Source organism: Anguilla rostrata, chromosome 14, assembly GCF_018555375.3.
Source record: "Anguilla rostrata isolate EN2019 chromosome 14, ASM1855537v3, whole genome shotgun sequence".
Taxonomy (NCBI): domain Eukaryota; kingdom Metazoa; phylum Chordata; class Actinopteri; order Anguilliformes; family Anguillidae; genus Anguilla; species Anguilla rostrata.
The window spans coordinates 34027065-34044246 of NC_057946.1; the positions used below are offsets into that span (position 1 = coordinate 34027065).

Sequence of the window (17182 nt, forward strand, 5' to 3'; positions counted from 1 at the left end):
GAGTGATTAGACTCTGTAAACAGAGCGGTAGTAGAGTGATTAGACTCTGTAAACAGAGTGCGGTGTAATGTACGAGTGATTAGACTCTGTAAACAGAGCGGTACGTACGAGTGATTAGACTCTGTAAACAGAGCGGTATGTACGAGTGATTAGACTCTGTAAACAGAGCGGTATGTACAAGTGATTAGACGCCGTAAACAGAGCGGTACGTACGAGTGATTAGACGCCGTAAACAGAGCGGTACGTACGAGTGATTAGACGCCGTAAACAGAGCGGTTGAAGCTTCAGCGCTAACAGAAACTCAAACCAAACCGAACTGTACCTTGGAGTTCTCCATGACGCTGTCGATGCAGTCGAAGTAGGACAGGTCACTCACTGCCTCCGTGGGGTTCTCCAGCATCCCCCGAACCGTCTAGAGAGGGGGGTTAAAGAGTGGTTAGCGGGGCTTGGGGGTGGGGGGGGGGGTACAGCTATGCTGTTCAGGACAGGGCACTGTAGCACAAAGGGTCTAAACAACAATCCCCCACCGTCTCACACTAGGTCTGTCTCTAGAATAAATGCAGGAATCACACTCCCAGCAACGTTCACAATGTTCACGATATTCATAATTCCTCAAAAAGGTAAGTGAGACACAAGAACAGATTGTTTCTGAATCTGCTAGCAGAACCACCGGCATTAAATATTTACTCACTCTGCCTGCTCTCAGTATCTGAACAGAAGAGAAAGCCCGGGCACTAACTAATCAAAGTTGAAGTCAAAGTTTAGTCTACTTTTTTGCAGTTACACATCCCCACAACACAGGGAAAATTGAACATTAATACAGAACAATAAATCATTTTCTCCAGTTCTCAAATAGCGTCTGCGCACACTGACCCACAGAGCAAGATGACGACGGGCTGCATTTCGCAAACGTAACCGCGCGTCACCACCGCGTATTCCGATAAGTTTCAGACAAAAGTCAAATTTCACAGATGTCACGCGCAGAGAAAAGCGCGCTGGCTACCGCCCCTCGGGGGTTCAGGGGCGATCGACAGGTAGGTGGCGGGTCCTCTTCCCGTGTTCCAGCAGCGATCACGCCCCGTTCCGAGGGGCCCGGCTGGATCCTTCGGCGCTCTTCCAGGCGTGAGTCGTCCTGAGAGGCTGCGCTGCGAGAGAGAGACACAGACGCGACAGGGAGAGAGAGAGAGAGAGCGCGTACCTCCAGCTCGCGCAGCGCATTGTCACACTCCTTCTGCCCCGGTGCCTGCTGGGTGCACATGGTGATTAGCTGGTTGATGCTGTCAGTGACGGCACTGCGAGAAAGAGAGAGAGAGAGCGCGTGAGAGGGAGAGAGGGGGAGAGGGAGAGAGAGGGGGAGAGGGATAACAAGGATGTGAGCCAGGCATAAGTGCGATGGGAGATTAGAGAAGGAGAGGGAGGGAAAGAAAGAGACAGTGGTAGAGATGAAGGGAGAAAGAGAGGGAGGGGGGAGAGAGGGAGGGATAGAGAGAGCGAGAGTCATGGCTCGCCCACACGCGCTGCAGCGCTTGGCATTTACAGCTACCTATCCGCGGGAGCCCTCTCTGGGATGCCTCGCTCAGAGAGAGAGGGAGGGAGAGAGAGAGGGAGAGAGCAATGGAGAGAGAGAGAGGGAGAGAGGGGGGTTTACCATTCCAGCATTCTCAACAGAAGCAGCGAAGGGGGACGTGAAATTTTCACAACAACCCTGTTTCGGGAGACCCCCCCCCGCCCCCCGCCCCCTTCCCCATCATTGGGGGCCAGAGAGCATGGCCTGCACCGGTTTCATCAACACGTGACCTCTGACCCCACCAAACACCCACCAGCGCTACGCTGACATGGCGAGAGGAAGGCCCGCAGGAGTCTCTCACCGTCAGAGCCTGCCTGCCCATCACCCGCTCCTTTACATAAGCCCAATATTTCGGCTTTGCAAAAGGCGCCATTATGTAACCATGCCGATTTCTATGAACAGCCACAGAAAGGGCCGGGGGGGGTGCCTTACGTAATATATGCTAATTCACAGAGAGGAGAGCCCGGTACACTCTCAGCTGAGCAACCGCGTGTCACCTGAGAGGCAATTTTACAATATGAGCACCACTTCACTGCTCTCTGCCCCTGTGCGTGGTCCTAGCCAAGCGAAATTAGCCTCCTCCTCAAACTGCCCACAAGAGGAGCTCTGAGGAAAGGGATGCTTCTCTGGGGCTTGGGCCTCACAGATTTGAACTACACTGCCACCATCCATCCAGGGATAATGGAGAAGGTTGTGATGTCACCTTACTCACTGAAAACAAACAGAGAGGAGCTCCACCAATCATGGAGCGCATTGGTAAAAACCAACAGAACAATGCTGACTGTGATTGGAGGACACTTTCTGGTTGTATTTCGGAATCCTGGTGGGACTTACGAGGAAGTAGAAAGACAGTGTCTAAAAATTGCCATCTGCAATTCTATTGGTTTTTGGAATTGTGCTCCATGACTGGTAGAGTGAGCTCCTTTTGGTTTCCCAAATTTAACATCACAATCGTCTTGACAGATGTGGGGGGGGGGGGCAGACTCTTACCGGGCAGCGGCCGCCAGCTGGTTCTTGAGGTTGGGGGCGTTGGGGTCAGTGGAGAGGGCCTTGGCAGCCAGCAGGAGCTTGCTGGAGGACATGGAGATGGTCTTCAGGTTGGTGACCACCTGCGTCTGGTCTTCCTTTGACTGCAAATGCACCAGAGAAATTAGAAATACAGTTCAAGATGATGTTCAATTTACCTAAAAGTAACTATTGAAATTTGCCTTTGGCTTCATAACATAATGAAACTGACTATAAAAAGGACAAACAATACAAACCACAGCTCACCCAAAAGCAAACAAATAATTATTTTTTAAATTAAAAAAGGAAAACGCAACCCACAGGTTGCGGTCAATCGCATTTCAATTCAGCCAATCCAGGAATTTAATTCATAATATGCACAATATTCTGTGAGCATATATAACGGTCTTCCATTAATTTCCCAGATACCACTTCCTGTTTCCTGCTTCCTCCTTCCCTCCTGCTCGGGGGCCCACCTGTGACTGTCCCGCCATGTCCACGCCCGCCTCCAGGAACTCGTTGAAGTCATGTCCGAACTTGCCCGAGGCCTTGGCCACGTCCTGGGTGGTGCCGCGGGACGCCTGCACCAGCTCGTTAGCGGACTGGTTCAGCCCGGCGGCGGCCTGGTTCAGGTTGGCCTGCGCCTCCTGGAAGCTCTTCCCACTCGCTGGGAACTGGGTTGGGTGGGGGGGGAGGAATTGAGTCAAGCATGGATCCCGCTCAAATCAGATTCACATCCACAACTTCTCAGTGATATTTGTTATGAAATGATAGCTATGATTTTCAAGTATTTATACGTGCAATAGGCAGGGCTACTTTGAGGAAAAAGGCTACAATTTTAGGATGAACACACATTTTTGGGTGCATTATGTATAGAATATTTTGAGTCTACAATGACTTTTGGTAGTGTAATTAAAGTGGAACTTTCCAAATTTGTTAGCACAATCAATGCACTGTTAAGAGTAAAGTTTAACTTTGAAACAGATCTTGAATTCATACTACACCTGTGCGAGTATTTCATTGGGAAAAAAAGTGTTATCTGGTATGGCAAGATGTCATAAGTAACATCAAGGTGTTACTGCGAATGAATGAATGAATGAATGAATGAATTTAGCTCTCAAAACTTTTTCCTGACTTATGAAGAACACTGGGACATTTGAGCACACTCCTACAACTTTCCAAGGGTGCAAACATTTCCACAGAATTTCGAAGACTGTGGGAACCATGACTACGGTGTATATTTGGTATTCCAAAAAAGCCAGCGCCACGCCAACTCGGACCTGCCCTCCTCCCCACCGAATTAAAACAGGATTGCAACACGTCACACAGCAGTGTCCTGCAAATAAACCCTGCCAAGTTCAGAAGACGAATCATGGCCAAACCATAATGTCATATTGGTATAAATAAGAAAAAAGAAAGTCCTTCTTGTTCTTCCTGAGAATTGTTTTCCATTCAAGACCAATGTCCTGTGACACCACCTTATGGTCGTATGAAAGTCCAAACGCCCAGCCACACCACAGCCGAACGCACTGCTTTAGTAAAATGTGATTGTTTTCTCATTGCCATCGCGGTGTGGGAGTGAAGCTGGGGGAGGAGCCGTGCAGGCAGACAGTGACTCTCCAGTGCCTCAAGACTCAGCAGCCACTTCTAAAGGCCTTCAACTGAATTACCACAATAATGCAAAAATACATTCAGTTTGACTGAAATTTGATTAGAGTGAAAAGTTCAGAGGTGGGTGTATAAGATGTGTTTATGATTAGTTAAATCGAGGACTGCAGTTAGTTTTTCACTGTTTTTCTCTGGCTGACATGACTGTAAAACATGCTGTCAGAAAATCTCAATCGTATTTATTTGAGGCGGGTTCTGAATGGGCCTGTCCTCTTGGGCTTCGCTCACCGAGGTGGACAGGAGCTTCTTGCTGGCCTCCCCGACCGTCCGGATGGCATTGTCCACATCTCTCTGTCCAGGCAAGCAGTTCACACTCCTGTTCAAGGCCTGGGATACAGCCTTCGCCACCTACACACGGACACACAGACACACAGACAGACAGACACACGGACAGACGGACACAGACAAAGACACAGACACACACACACACACAGACAGACACACGGACACACAGACAGACAGACAGGCAAAACACACACATACAAACACACGGACACACACACATACATACAAACACACAGACACACATGCGCACACAGACAGGCACAGACACACGCACATGGACACCCAGACAGGCAAACACACACATACATACAAACACACAGACAGACAGACAGAGAGACAAACACACACACGTGCACACAGACACAGGCACAAACACACACACATGCACACACACACACACACACACACAGACAGACAGACAAAGATCATCAGTGTTACTGCATTACTCCTCAAATGGAATGCAAACCATTAGCGACTACATGTGAATTTGCCTTCATACTGCAGGAACAACGGCAATTACACCTCTGACGGCAGCGGAATCTTCACAGAGATGCGACTTAAAGGACGGACCAATCAGGCCAGCACTTAAGCACAGAGAGACGAGAACAGAGACTAATGGACCGAGCGAAAGATAAAGCGGGCATTAGGAGCCCATTTATGATGCAGAAAGGAAAGTGCGAGTGCGTCTGAGCACAAGTCTTAGCGCTGCGATGCTCTCTAACCTCACGCCGTCCAAACAGACACCACAACCCAGAACCCATCCGTCCCAGCTAGGTCTGGGTCAAACACGCATTCAAAACACTTTTAACTCTTTAGATGCCATCAAACTTGTAAACGCTCCTGCAGAATATTCAACCAAACATCTCAATAACCAAAAAAAAACAACCTACAATCATGTGAAACAAAAACTTTTTTTGTTTTCGTAATATTGGTGAAAACAGATGCCTCTTTTAAAAATTTCCAGTCATCTGCAGGAATGTTACTGGGTATTCCAGGGGGGTGAAAGCACATTGAATGCTGGTTGTCTGACCCGGGGTCTGACCCCAGCGTCTCGGCCCCTGGGGCGACGGGGGGACCCACCTGGGCCAGTCTCTGCTGGCTGTCGGGGTCGCCGGGCTTGGCGATGGCCCTCTTGGTCTCCTCGATGAGGTTGGCCGACTTGTCCATGACGTCGGCGGCGCAGTCCAGCATGGCGTTGCAGGCCTGGGGGTCGGCCGTGTTGGCGGCCACCCCGCGCGCGGACGAGGCCAGGGAGCGCAGGGCCTGGGCAACGTCGCGAGCAGCCATGCCTGTCGGGGGGGAGAGGGGACAGGGGGGTTCCCACTAAAATCAGAGCCATATTCGTCTATCAAAATTTTCAATGACAACTTAAGGCAAATGCATAATTTTCCAAGGACCGTGTGGGTGCGATTGTCACAGCTAATATGCCTGAAATATAAAACCCTGGAGAGCTTTCGGGTCACTTCTCCTCAGTAATGTGGACTGACACTGATACACGCTAGCTTCAATCAATCAACCAATCAATCAATCTTATTTGTACAGCGCTTTCAACAAAGGAGTTTTGTCACAAAGCAGCTTTACAGAGAACTGGCCCCCAGAGAGTAAGCCTAGGGCAACAGTGGCAAGGAAAAACTCCCTGACTGATAGCAGGAAGAAACCTTGAGCAGAAACGGACTCAGAGGGGGACCCCATCTCCGCAGCGTTTGCTAGACATTGAGTCTGCACTGACTGATGCGTTGAAGTGGAACTAATACGGTCAGTGACGTTCTTGTGCGACTGCACAGTGATGTTGCAAGGAATGTGCCATCAAGTTGGTAAGAAAGACGGATACCTTTTCCTTTTTACAAACTTTTTCCCTGACGTCTTAAGAAAAAAATAGGAGCATCTGTTTCTGTGACTCTCCAGGATTTTATATTTCAGAAATATTGGGACAGTGGGAGGTGCATAGCATGACTGACAGCGATAGACAGCCAATGGGACCTTCAGAGACCAAATAGCAACAGCAGGCCTCGACCTAGAGCATCCAGTCCAACAGTACCTCAAACCTTTTCATTTCGCCAAAATAATCCATTCCTATTTATACTGCATTCTATTTCAGCTTTTCATGGCTGAGGGGAGCTTGTACAGTTAGAGGTCTACATGAGCTCCCCCAGTGGTGAGTGGATGAAGCTACAGTTTCATGTAAATTGGATTATTAATAGATAGCTAGCAGTGCGAGGCCAATTCCATGTCAGTTCAGTTCACTGAGTGAGGGTTAAAGGTCACGGGTGTTACCTGTGTAGTTCTCATTGCCCTGAGTGATTTCGCTCAGAAGCTGGGCAATGGCAGAGCTCACCGCCTTGGTGCTGGTGCCCAGATCTTGAGAACACTTCTCCAGCTGAGAGAAAAAGAAAGAGAGACAGAGGGAGAGATGAATGGAGGGAGGCGGAGAGAGGTAAGGGCAAGTGAGTGTGACAGAGAAGAGAGGAAGAGTGCGAGTGAGCGAGAGAGAGGAATTTAGTGAAGGAGAGAGAAAAAAAAAACAGGAGAGTTTGTGAAGTGTACTTCAGGAAGAATTAATGCCTGCACAGAAGACACAAACAGTTCCCAATATGTCCAGCGTGTGGTGCCATCACTAAGTGTTATCATGAGAATCACAACATTAGGACACGATGAAAGCCCCATAAAAACCACACCAGTGTTAAAGAATAATAATACATAGATCTCAGCAAGAAACACTGATATTTCTGCACTCCTTAAGCCAGCTTTAGATAAATATACTACAACAGTAATAGTGGAGGGAATCATCGTTTACTTCACAAGCTTACCAGAACACATTTACACCAACCCACCCCCACAACACAGAACCGCAGGAATAACTCAGAAAACCAGAATCACACAGTGATCACAACGTACAGGTAGATGCCATGAATACCCAAAATTCTCTGAGATTGCTTGTTTTGAGGCAAGGTGCCAAGAGCTTGTGGCCAGAGCCACTGGTCATGTGACAGGAAGTGTAAAACTAGCAATGTGTGAGACTGCAGACTAGGTGAGCGAAGGAAACTCTGCAAGGGCCCCTCCTCTCTCGCTCTCTCACACACGCTCTCACTCTCCCTCTCTTTCTCACACATTCTCTCACTCTCATACACAGTCTCGCTTTCATGCTCTCACACACCCTCTCACTATTGCTCTCTCACTCTCTCTCACACACTCTCTCTCACTTGCTCTCTCACTCTCTCTCACACACTCTCAATCTCGCGCTCTCACATACTCTCTCCCTCTCACTCTCTCTCACACACACTCTTACACACTCTCTCCCTCTCACTCTCACACACACTCTTACACAGTCTCTCTCACACACACTCTCTCACTCTCTCTCACACACACTCTTACACAGTCTCTCTCTCTCACTCTCTCTCCCTTACCGTTTCCCCAGGCAGGGGTTTGAGTTTGCCTTCGTTAGCCGAGGTCTTGGCCTCTTGCATGTCCTTCTCCAGGCCGCGCACCACGGACAGGGCGTTGTCAATCTCCAGTGGGCCGCAGGCTTCCTGCGCCTGTCACGGAAATAGAAAGTGAGCAGGGACGACATGAAACAGGAGGTCAGGAGAGTGGACACAAAGCCGGAAGTCAGGAGACAGGACACAAAACAGGAAGTGAGGAGAGTGGACACCAAACAGGAAGTGAGGAGAGTGGACACCAAACAGGAAGGGAGGAGAGTGGACACAAAACAGGAAGGGAGGAGAGTGGACACAAAACAGGAAGTGAGGAGAGTGGACACAAAACAGGAAGTGAGGAGAGTGGACACAAAAGAGAAAGTAACCAGGGTGGAAACATATCAGGAAGTGAGGAGAGCGTACACAGAAGAGAAAGTGAGGAGAGTGAACACAGAAGAGAAAGTGAGGAGAGTGGACAGTCCCTCGGGCAGTCCCTAAAGAGGACAGCCGGAGGGCCCAGCTAAGTATGCTCTTAAATAGTGACTGATTAAGGAGGGCACAATGACCCCCTGCTGATGCTAATCATACCTTCTGTGCCGCGGTGCGGAGCTCGGCGAGGGCGGAGGCCAGGTTCTTGGCGCACTGGCTGAGCTGCATGGCGGAGGCCTGGTCGCTTATGGTCGGCACTGTGGCCTTGGCAGCTGTCACCATTTTGGCTCCAGGCTGTGTGCAAGGGAGTGGTCAGAGAAATACAAACAAAATTATTGCAACAGTGAAGGTTTGTTGTTGTTTCTGTAATGGTGTGAAGCACATTTCCCCCAGCTTGCTTCAGTGCACTGGTATCCTGAGAATTCAGGTACCATTCTTGCTCAACAGTAGCATTTCTTTCCTGCAGAGATGAGGCATCTTTGAAGGTGATGAGTAGTCAGCCAATGGTTTGAGGAGAACAGTGCTGACCTTATACAGGTGTCAGGGCATTCTCAGTCATGACTGGAGAATTTATGGAACATTCTAGAACAAATCCTGTCACAGTGCTTTCCACTCATCAACTATGAGTTGCTTTGCTGTCTTCTCCTGCAGAATTCGGGATGCTGCCAGACACCTTATTAAACCACTGGCATTTCCACTTTTCCACTACCCGCACGTCCCAGTGTTGAAGTACTGTACTTCGTCATTAATGTGTCTGCTGATGACAGCAGACATGCTAATACAGGGTACTTCACATACTGTATAAAGATGAGCCTTCCTGAATAAGCCTGAGACACATCTCAAAGATTCCTATTCTAACTACAGACAGCTCCCTCACCAAAGCAGTAGAGGGAATCACAGCCACTAGGCCCCGTCGAAGCTGTGCTCCTTTTCACTAAAAGAAATGGAAGAACTGCAATGCTACACTATTAAAGACTTTGGCAAATGAACCCTACTCTTCCAAAAAAGTCAAAATGGCCATACCATCGACAGAAAACTTATTTTTTTATCTGAACCGACATGCTTTATCAACCAGATTGTGATTGAACAAAGGTAGCACTCATGCAACTTAATTTAACAAAGAACAAGAAAGGACTAGTTTTAATGGCACCGTTTTTATTTAAAGCTGAAATGAACTTTTATGGAAAGCGACGCAAAAACAGGTTTAGGCTAAAGCCTATGCAAGAGCACGCACAGTTCATGAGGGGACACCAATTTGGGTAATATTTTTTTTCGGGTTCAGTACCACAGTATTCGTTTTTTCCCCACCCACTGTACTGCAACAGCAAACTCCTGCATAACTGACACCTGCATAAGCACCAACTGGATTATCCCACACCCTCATTTGAATGTAAATTTCTAATAGAGATTGACAGTCTGGCGATGTGCCCATTTTTACACATTTTGTTACACTAAAAACACATCTATGCTTGCTCTATAGACTCAAGCTAGGACCTCCCCCACAATATGTGATTAAACATCTCTGTAAGGTCCGCCCAATTCTGTTCCTGGAGATCTACCGTCCTGTGGGCTTTCATTCCAACCCAAACAGACACACCACAGTCGACAGCTACATAACTTGCTCAGCTGCTAATTAGTAGAATCAGGTGTGCCAGATTAGGGTTTAATGAAAACCTACAGGACGGTAGATCTCCAGGACCAGGGTCACTGCGCCGCGAAAACAATAAAAACACAGGTGGGCAAACGGTTTGTTGAGTTAATTCCTTTTTGCATATTCATATCTTTAAATGGCGCCAGCTGCCGTGCTTATTTAAATTTTACCGGTCCATCCGACCTTTCATGTATCCGCCACCCCTCTGGTCTCGCCGACGTGGCTTGTGTGGGAGATAATGAACATTGGGGCTGAATGTGTCTCTGCTAGCGTAGCCTGGACGGCTCAGCCGCCTGCGCTAAGAAGCCGGCGCACGGCGCTAAGGGTCAGAGCGGTAACCGTGGAGACGGCGTGCGGGGTCCCACCTGCAGGAAGTTCTGGCCGGCCCCGATGAGGGCCAGCTGGGCGCTGGGGCTGTCGGGCTGAGACTGGCTGCCGCGGACTCCCTGGACCAGCATGGGGATCTGCTCCGCCACCACCTGCCACCGGCAAAGAGCACGTGTCAGAACAGGCCACTAGCCCCCACCACCTCTCAGCCTCGAGGGAGGACTGGCACCACCACCACAGACTCTACAGAAGCACCAGATATGCAGCTCCAGCATTTCTTACGTCCTCTCTACCGTACAAGGGCTTCGGGTAGCGACAGGAGTTTCTGGTGCCGAACTGCAGTTCTGAATGTCTACTGCCACAGTATTGCACTGCTGTATTGTATTATGTCACATATGTCACTGCAAATGTTCACCCGCTAGTTTCCCAGAAACAATCAAGGCTACAAAATAACCACTGCAATCAATAGCAAAAAAACACATTTCAAGAGTGCATTTAAATGTTTATTGCTTATAATGCCCAGTGAATAACTGTGGTAAAAGGACCAGGAACACAAAATGTCTGCTCATCTTTGATGGAAATTCTGAAACTATTTTTGTTTAAATACAAAGTCAGCACATGTCAGTTATATGTGTGTTCCCCCTGGTACACCTTTCGCTAAGAGCATTTTTTCAGTCCCTGCACACCCAATTTCATGAAGACACTTGCTCTTCAGTACTGCGAAAACATTACACATAAGAAAAGCTGAACTAATGAAACACTGAAATGTCTGTGCATGTGAGTCTACAGTATGCATGCAGTGAAACTGAGCATACTGTGAAACGGTACGGTGGTTTTGCCACTTCCGGGAAAGGCGCAGAACTCTGTTTCCACTCGAAACAGCGACTCCCCTGTAAGCTCAGAAGCTTACCAAGGGCAGGGGAGGTGGTTAGCGGAGGCAACGGGTGTGAACTCGGCCTGACCTCATAGAAACAGGAAGTTGGGGGGGGGAGGTTGCCGTGGCGATGCGGTGGCTCACCTTGCAGCTCTGGACGAGCTGCTGCTGGGCGGCGGGGTTCTTGTTGGTGGAGGCGGCGTGCTGAGCCGCCGCGATGGTCTGGGTGGCCGCCGCCGCCGCCTGCTTCGCCGCGTTCTGGAAGGGGGGGGGAGGTCGGGGTGGGGGGATGAGGGAGAGGAAGAGGGGTATAACTGTGATGCCTGTTGTTGCTCATTAAGTCAGTGCGCCCAGTTCTCAGGGGGTGTTTTTTCCCCCCCTCGCATCTGAGACTCGACTCACTGAAAACCCACTTCCTGGTTTACTTTTCAGTTCATCAACTGAATTTCACTTCATGTACTGAATTGACTGAAGTGGAATGTGCTCCAATCTAGGCCTACAGTCAGACATGGGGTACGGGTTTAAAAAAATGCACTTCCAATAAACACAGGGACTGTGCAGAGCAACCTTCGGAAAAGTCAGTTTCACAACAATCAAATTAATGTATATTCACATCACGCGTACAAGCATAAGAAATGTGGTGGAGAAGAGGATGATGATGGTGCATCTGAAAACGTTCGAGATGTAATAATCATCCTCATCTATATTAACTGTGCAGGCATGTAAGCACCACAGGAGGAAGGTCATGGCTAAGTTCAATAAACTTGATAAGAGTACACAGGTTGACAATAAAATAATTATATTTGTGTTCCTCCTGGTACACCTCTCACTAAAAACATCTTATCTCCCTGTACACACGATTTCATGAAGACACTTCTACAACATAACATAAGTATGTGTGTTCCCCCCAGTACACCTTTCAGATTAAGAGCATTTTTAAAGTCCCTGTACACCCGATTATATGAAGACACTTGTTCTTCTGCACTGCAACAACATCACACTGGGACTCCACTCCCACTATAAAACAGACACTGTGCTTCTGAAATATTCGCCACTCAAGCTCACGGCCTCTGAATTACCTGGGTGGCGCATAAAGATTACACAGCGTCTCTAAGACACACAGCAGGACACTGCTCTATGCTCTCTGTAAACTGAAGCTTAGCCCTCGACAAAACAAATTAGCTTTGGCGCGTCGGAGCACGTCGTTCGGAGCAAGCTAGTCAACGGGGCGAGCTGTGCGTCTGCGAACAAAACAAGAGGCGCGACGTGTTGCTACCGGTCCTGAGTCGGCGACGGCTCCTCTGCACTACAAAGACTACTCACTCCGAGAGCCATTCCAAGCATAGCTGCCGACAGGAGACCTCACAGCCCGGAATCTGACTCCAAAACCCGCTCCTGATCGCGCCGCCGAAAGATCTTGTCAGGTACGAAGGGCACGGCGAGTTCTGTATTAGCATATTTCCTCTCTTTACGAGCAAACGCACTTTGCAAAACTAAACATTCGGCTAACGAGTGCAGGCCGTTTCCTTATTCCTGGGCCTCTCGGAGCGAGGTGTAAACGCTGAGGGGGCTTGGAGTACCAGCTCACACCCCCTTCATGGAAAAGTAACATTGTCTACATACGGTTAACCCCTTCGACATCAGCAACGCTTCTGCAGATCATTGATCATTTTTAATTTTTAAAAGAAATGTTCACCAATGCTCAGGAGCAAATTATACTTTTGTCCGACTGCATGTTTTGTTTGGGTCAACATGCTTGTTTGCATATTCACAGGGACTTGCAAGTATGGGCAATATATCGACATTATATCGGTATTATATCGATATCGTGATATGAGACTACATATCATCAGGGATTTGGTATATCATGATATCATGATATGGCATAAGCGTTGTTTTTTCCTGGTTTTAAAGGCAGCATTACAGTGATGTCATTTTCTGAACTTACCTGACTGTTCTATTATTTGCCTTTACCCACTTAGTTATTACATAGGCTTATGATTATTTATCAAAAATCTCATTGTGTAATTTTGTGAAAGTACCAATAGTCATCCCCACAATATCATCACAATATCAATATCAAGGTTTTTGGTCAAAAATATCGTGATATTTGATTCTGTCCATATCGCCCAGCCCTACTTGCAAGAGCGTTTTAGATTCTACCAACATCTAAACAGGTGAAGCATATTCTCACAGGTGTATTTATATCGTGCTGTATTGAGGCATGTGCACTGTTTCATCTGTGGTAACATATTTGGTAAATGGTATATGGACTGCATTTATATAGCACTTTTATCCAAAGCGCTTTACAATTGATGCCTCTCATTCACCCATTCACACACACACTCACACACCAACGGTGAAAGGCTGCTATGCAAGGTACCAATCAGCTCGTTGGGAGCAATTAGGGGTTAGGTGTCTTGCTCAGGGACACTTCGACACGCCTGGGGTCGGGGGATCGAACCGGCAACCCTCCGACTGCCAGACAACCGCTCTTACCTCCTGAGCTATGGCGCCCCCATATTTATTTCCTCTAGAAAGACAATAAATGATTTAATCTAAGGCATTTCCCCGCAGGTGTTCGACCCAGGTCCAGGGACCAGGTCTTGGCGGGATAAAATGGCGGGTTCCTCCGCTCTCACCTCCAGCTTGTTGACCAGTCTCTTCTTGATGGCGTTCTGCGCGGCGGCGTTGGTGGCCATGCGCAGTCCTTCCGCCGCCTCGCGAAGCCTCTGCTGCTGCTCCTCGCTGTCCGGGTTAGCGGCTGCACCCTGCGGTCGTAAAAAAAAAACAAGCGCCGGAGGTCAGACGCGGAGATCGCATCCCCAAATCCCGCCCCCCCCCCTTCCCCACAGCCCCCGCAAGCAAATCCCGCACTGCTACCCGCTCCCTGTGCGCACTCTGCATTCAGACGTCAGTTTAAACTCAATTCATTAACCGAAAAAATCCCCATGGAATAAACATGGCTGTTTTTCTATTCAACTTTCTGGTCATATGCTGAAATGACTGTACTGAAATGGAGTTAACCCCAACCCTGGACCGTGTGAATTCCTTACGTAAATGGATGGGCATTGTACTTCAGAAATTCAATCCCACTGAAAGGGACCAAGCCAAGCAGTAATAACCTTCCGCTCACTTCAAGTGTGCTCGGCACGGACAACTAACAACCAACCTCTTCCCCAGGTTCATTTTGTAATACTGATTGACTTGAGCGTGACAAAAGAAAAATAACATTGGATGATAAATTTTGTTAAACTAGTAAGGGTTGGGCCTGCTGGGTGGCTCATTCGCTTAAAAAACCAGCCCCATGATCTCGGATCGAATCCGGACAATGCAAATGCCAACTGTCAACAGTAGCTCCAGAGGGCGATGCTGAGCTATTGGTGATTGCGTAGCCCAGAGTCTGAAATGATCCAGTAGGTTAACGGTCCCGCTTTTCACTGCTATCTCTCGATAGCAATGGCCCAAGACCAATTTTCAGGCAGACTGAATTTTTCAATACTCACACCCCTGGAGTAAGGTGGGTGTAAGATCTCACACAGTTACCTTGGCAGCCTCCACCATCTTGGCAGTGGCGTCGGCCAGAAGCTTGGCGGCTGACAGCAGCTTGCGGGAGTTCTCCAGGTCCGACTCGCCCTCGGCATCGGCCTTGATGGCGTTGACGAGGTCAGAGGTCGCTTGGGCCAGGATTCGGGCCTGACGCACCATCTCACCTGCGCAAACACGGGGAGAAACATAACATTTAAAACAATCGGGTTGAACAGGGGATACTGGGGGTAACTGCCTTACTTACTCCTGTACACTGCCAAGAAGCAGGGCTGCGGTCAATTCCACTTCCATACAGTCCTCAATGAACAAAAATTAAATATCATGAATTGAATTAAATTTTTTTCAGTAAACTGGAAGTCTTCGCAAACGTGAAGTCCATGAGGATCCCTTAGCTTGACATGACTCTAGCCCCACCCACAAACCCAGACAGCACCATGTCTCCAGCCCCACCCAAAAATCAACTGCGACGTGGCTCTAGCCCCACCCAGAAATGCAGCTGGCCCCACATCTCTAGCCCCACCCCAAAAATCGACTGTACCATGGCAATAGACCCGCCCACAAACCCAGCCTGCACCACATCTCTAGCGCTGCCCACAGCCTGAGGCCACAGGCCCCTACCTGCATCGCCCATGGAGCTGAAGATGTTCTCGGTGACGTCGAGGATGCGGTCGGTGGCCTCGCCGTGCCGGCCGATTGGCTGCCCCCCGCTGGCGTACTGCTTGATGTGCTGCAGAAGCTCGTTGAGGGCCTGGGTCACGCCCGTGGCGGCCACGCCCACCTGCTTCAGGAGCAGCTCGTCGTTGGTGGCGCCCTGCGACGCCTCCACGCACCCCTCCACCGACTTGGCCACCAGCTTCCCCGCTTCGATCAGCTGCTCCTGGCACACTGGCGAGCTGATGGTGGGGGCCACCACCTGGGACAGAGCAAGGAAGGGGAGGGGGGGGGAGCAGGGTGTAAACACCAAATGTAACCGGCTATGAGGCTAAACCCCAATAATTAGCTAGAATAAGTAATAACAGAAAGTAAATTTTAGAAGTGAAAACTGCACACAAATTTATAAATGGGGTTATTAGAGAAAAACAGAGACTGGCATGAAAGAAAATGACTAAAGAATGAGACTCCCCATTTGGTATTATTTACCCTGTCAAAGAAACAAACTGGGCATTTATCTGAATGTAGGTACGTCAAGAATATAACACTGCAATGGTTAGGAATCTGGGCTTGTAACTCAAAGGTTAGAATCCCAGCTGGGGTGCTTGACCAGATTTGGTTCACTGGACTGCATGTAAAAAAGGCAATCAGTGAAAGTTGCTCAGGTTAATCTGTTTGCTAAATGGCAAATTATGATGAATATGTACTGTCACCATTTGGTATTTTCAAACCTCTTTGTATTCCATAAGAGAGTACACAGAGTCCTCTTTTTTACTCCCTCAAGAGAAAAATAAACGACAACATTTATGTAGGAGTATGGAGAAGTGACTGAATCCAGACCTTGGTGTATTTGTACTGGGGATGAGGGCTCTGATTGGTCCACACCACTGACAGCACATGGTACCTTAGCTCCACCCATTATGGGGCTCGTAAATCACTAGCTCTCTCAACACTGTCACATGATCTTCAGACCCTTGGCGATTTCCTCCTTTATTTCGACATCACAACAATCGTCCGACAATCACACAGACCGGATCCGTCCGCACGTGTCCTGCTCCGGCTGAGCACTGAAGGGGGTAAAAAAACGGGCTGGCTCAGCGCTAAACGGCGGGTTCCAGTGGACTGTGGCGCTGCGCTCTTCACGCGGTATGTCCCGAGGAACCCCGCATGGCCGTGCGGTTCAGCCGGCAATGAAACAACGACCCGCAGTCCCCGCGCTGTTTTTGTCCCCCACTCTTGCGAAGTGGCAGTTTTCTTAGCCAAAGCATCTTCCTCGCATTTCTCCTGCACTTCGCACTTCGCTTTAATACCGAGTGTGTGGGCGGGCTGGAGGACTGCGATTGACGGTTGATTATGCAGGCTGGGTGATTCCAGCACTATTACTTGCTTTAAGAATGTAAAAAATGAAATAAATAAATAAATAAATAAATATTAAAAAAAACCTATCTTTACTTACTGCTCCTCTGATGAAAACTCCCATTTACAATTAGGCATTTAGTGGAGGCTGTCATCCAGAGTGACAATCTATTTATATCGCTGAATATGTGCTGGAAAAAAGTATGTTGTTCAACGGTACAATGGCAGTTCCTCATCCGGGAATCAAATCTGAAACCACTACAAGCCCATAACCATTATGCTACACCACCAAACCCACGTATGTTGACATTCTCAGTTAGGATAATGACTTCTGCAAAATCAAATAAAATAGCGCAAAGTAAAATGAATGGGTAACTGAAAATAATTTTAAACCAAATGTTTCCACA

General features: G+C 48.5%; 1 protein-coding gene across 4 annotated transcripts in view; it reads right to left on the bottom strand.

Annotated features, from left to right (window-relative positions):
* The window catches only part of tln1 (talin 1), a 114433-nt gene that overhangs the window by 31497 nt on the left and 65754 nt on the right, over window positions 1-17182 (bottom strand). For all 4 annotated transcript variants that reach the window (XM_064308575.1, XM_064308577.1, XM_064308573.1 and 1 more), the window contains 14 exons: window positions 15387-15681; window positions 14766-14932; window positions 13862-13990; window positions 11364-11477; window positions 10384-10497; window positions 8527-8661; window positions 7930-8058; window positions 6800-6902; window positions 5606-5814; window positions 4469-4588; window positions 3049-3246; window positions 2558-2697; window positions 1199-1292; window positions 323-412 (listed from right to left, as the gene is read on the bottom strand). In XM_064308575.1, coding sequence (XP_064164645.1) covers window positions 323-412; window positions 1199-1292; window positions 2558-2697; window positions 3049-3246; window positions 4469-4588; window positions 5606-5814; window positions 6800-6902; window positions 7930-8058; window positions 8527-8661; window positions 10384-10497; window positions 11364-11477; window positions 13862-13990; window positions 14766-14932; window positions 15387-15681 — 2037 coding nt within the window. The remainder of the gene's footprint in view (window positions 1-322; window positions 413-1198; window positions 1293-2557; window positions 2698-3048; window positions 3247-4468; window positions 4589-5605; window positions 5815-6799; window positions 6903-7929; window positions 8059-8526; window positions 8662-10383; window positions 10498-11363; window positions 11478-13861; window positions 13991-14765; window positions 14933-15386; window positions 15682-17182) is intronic.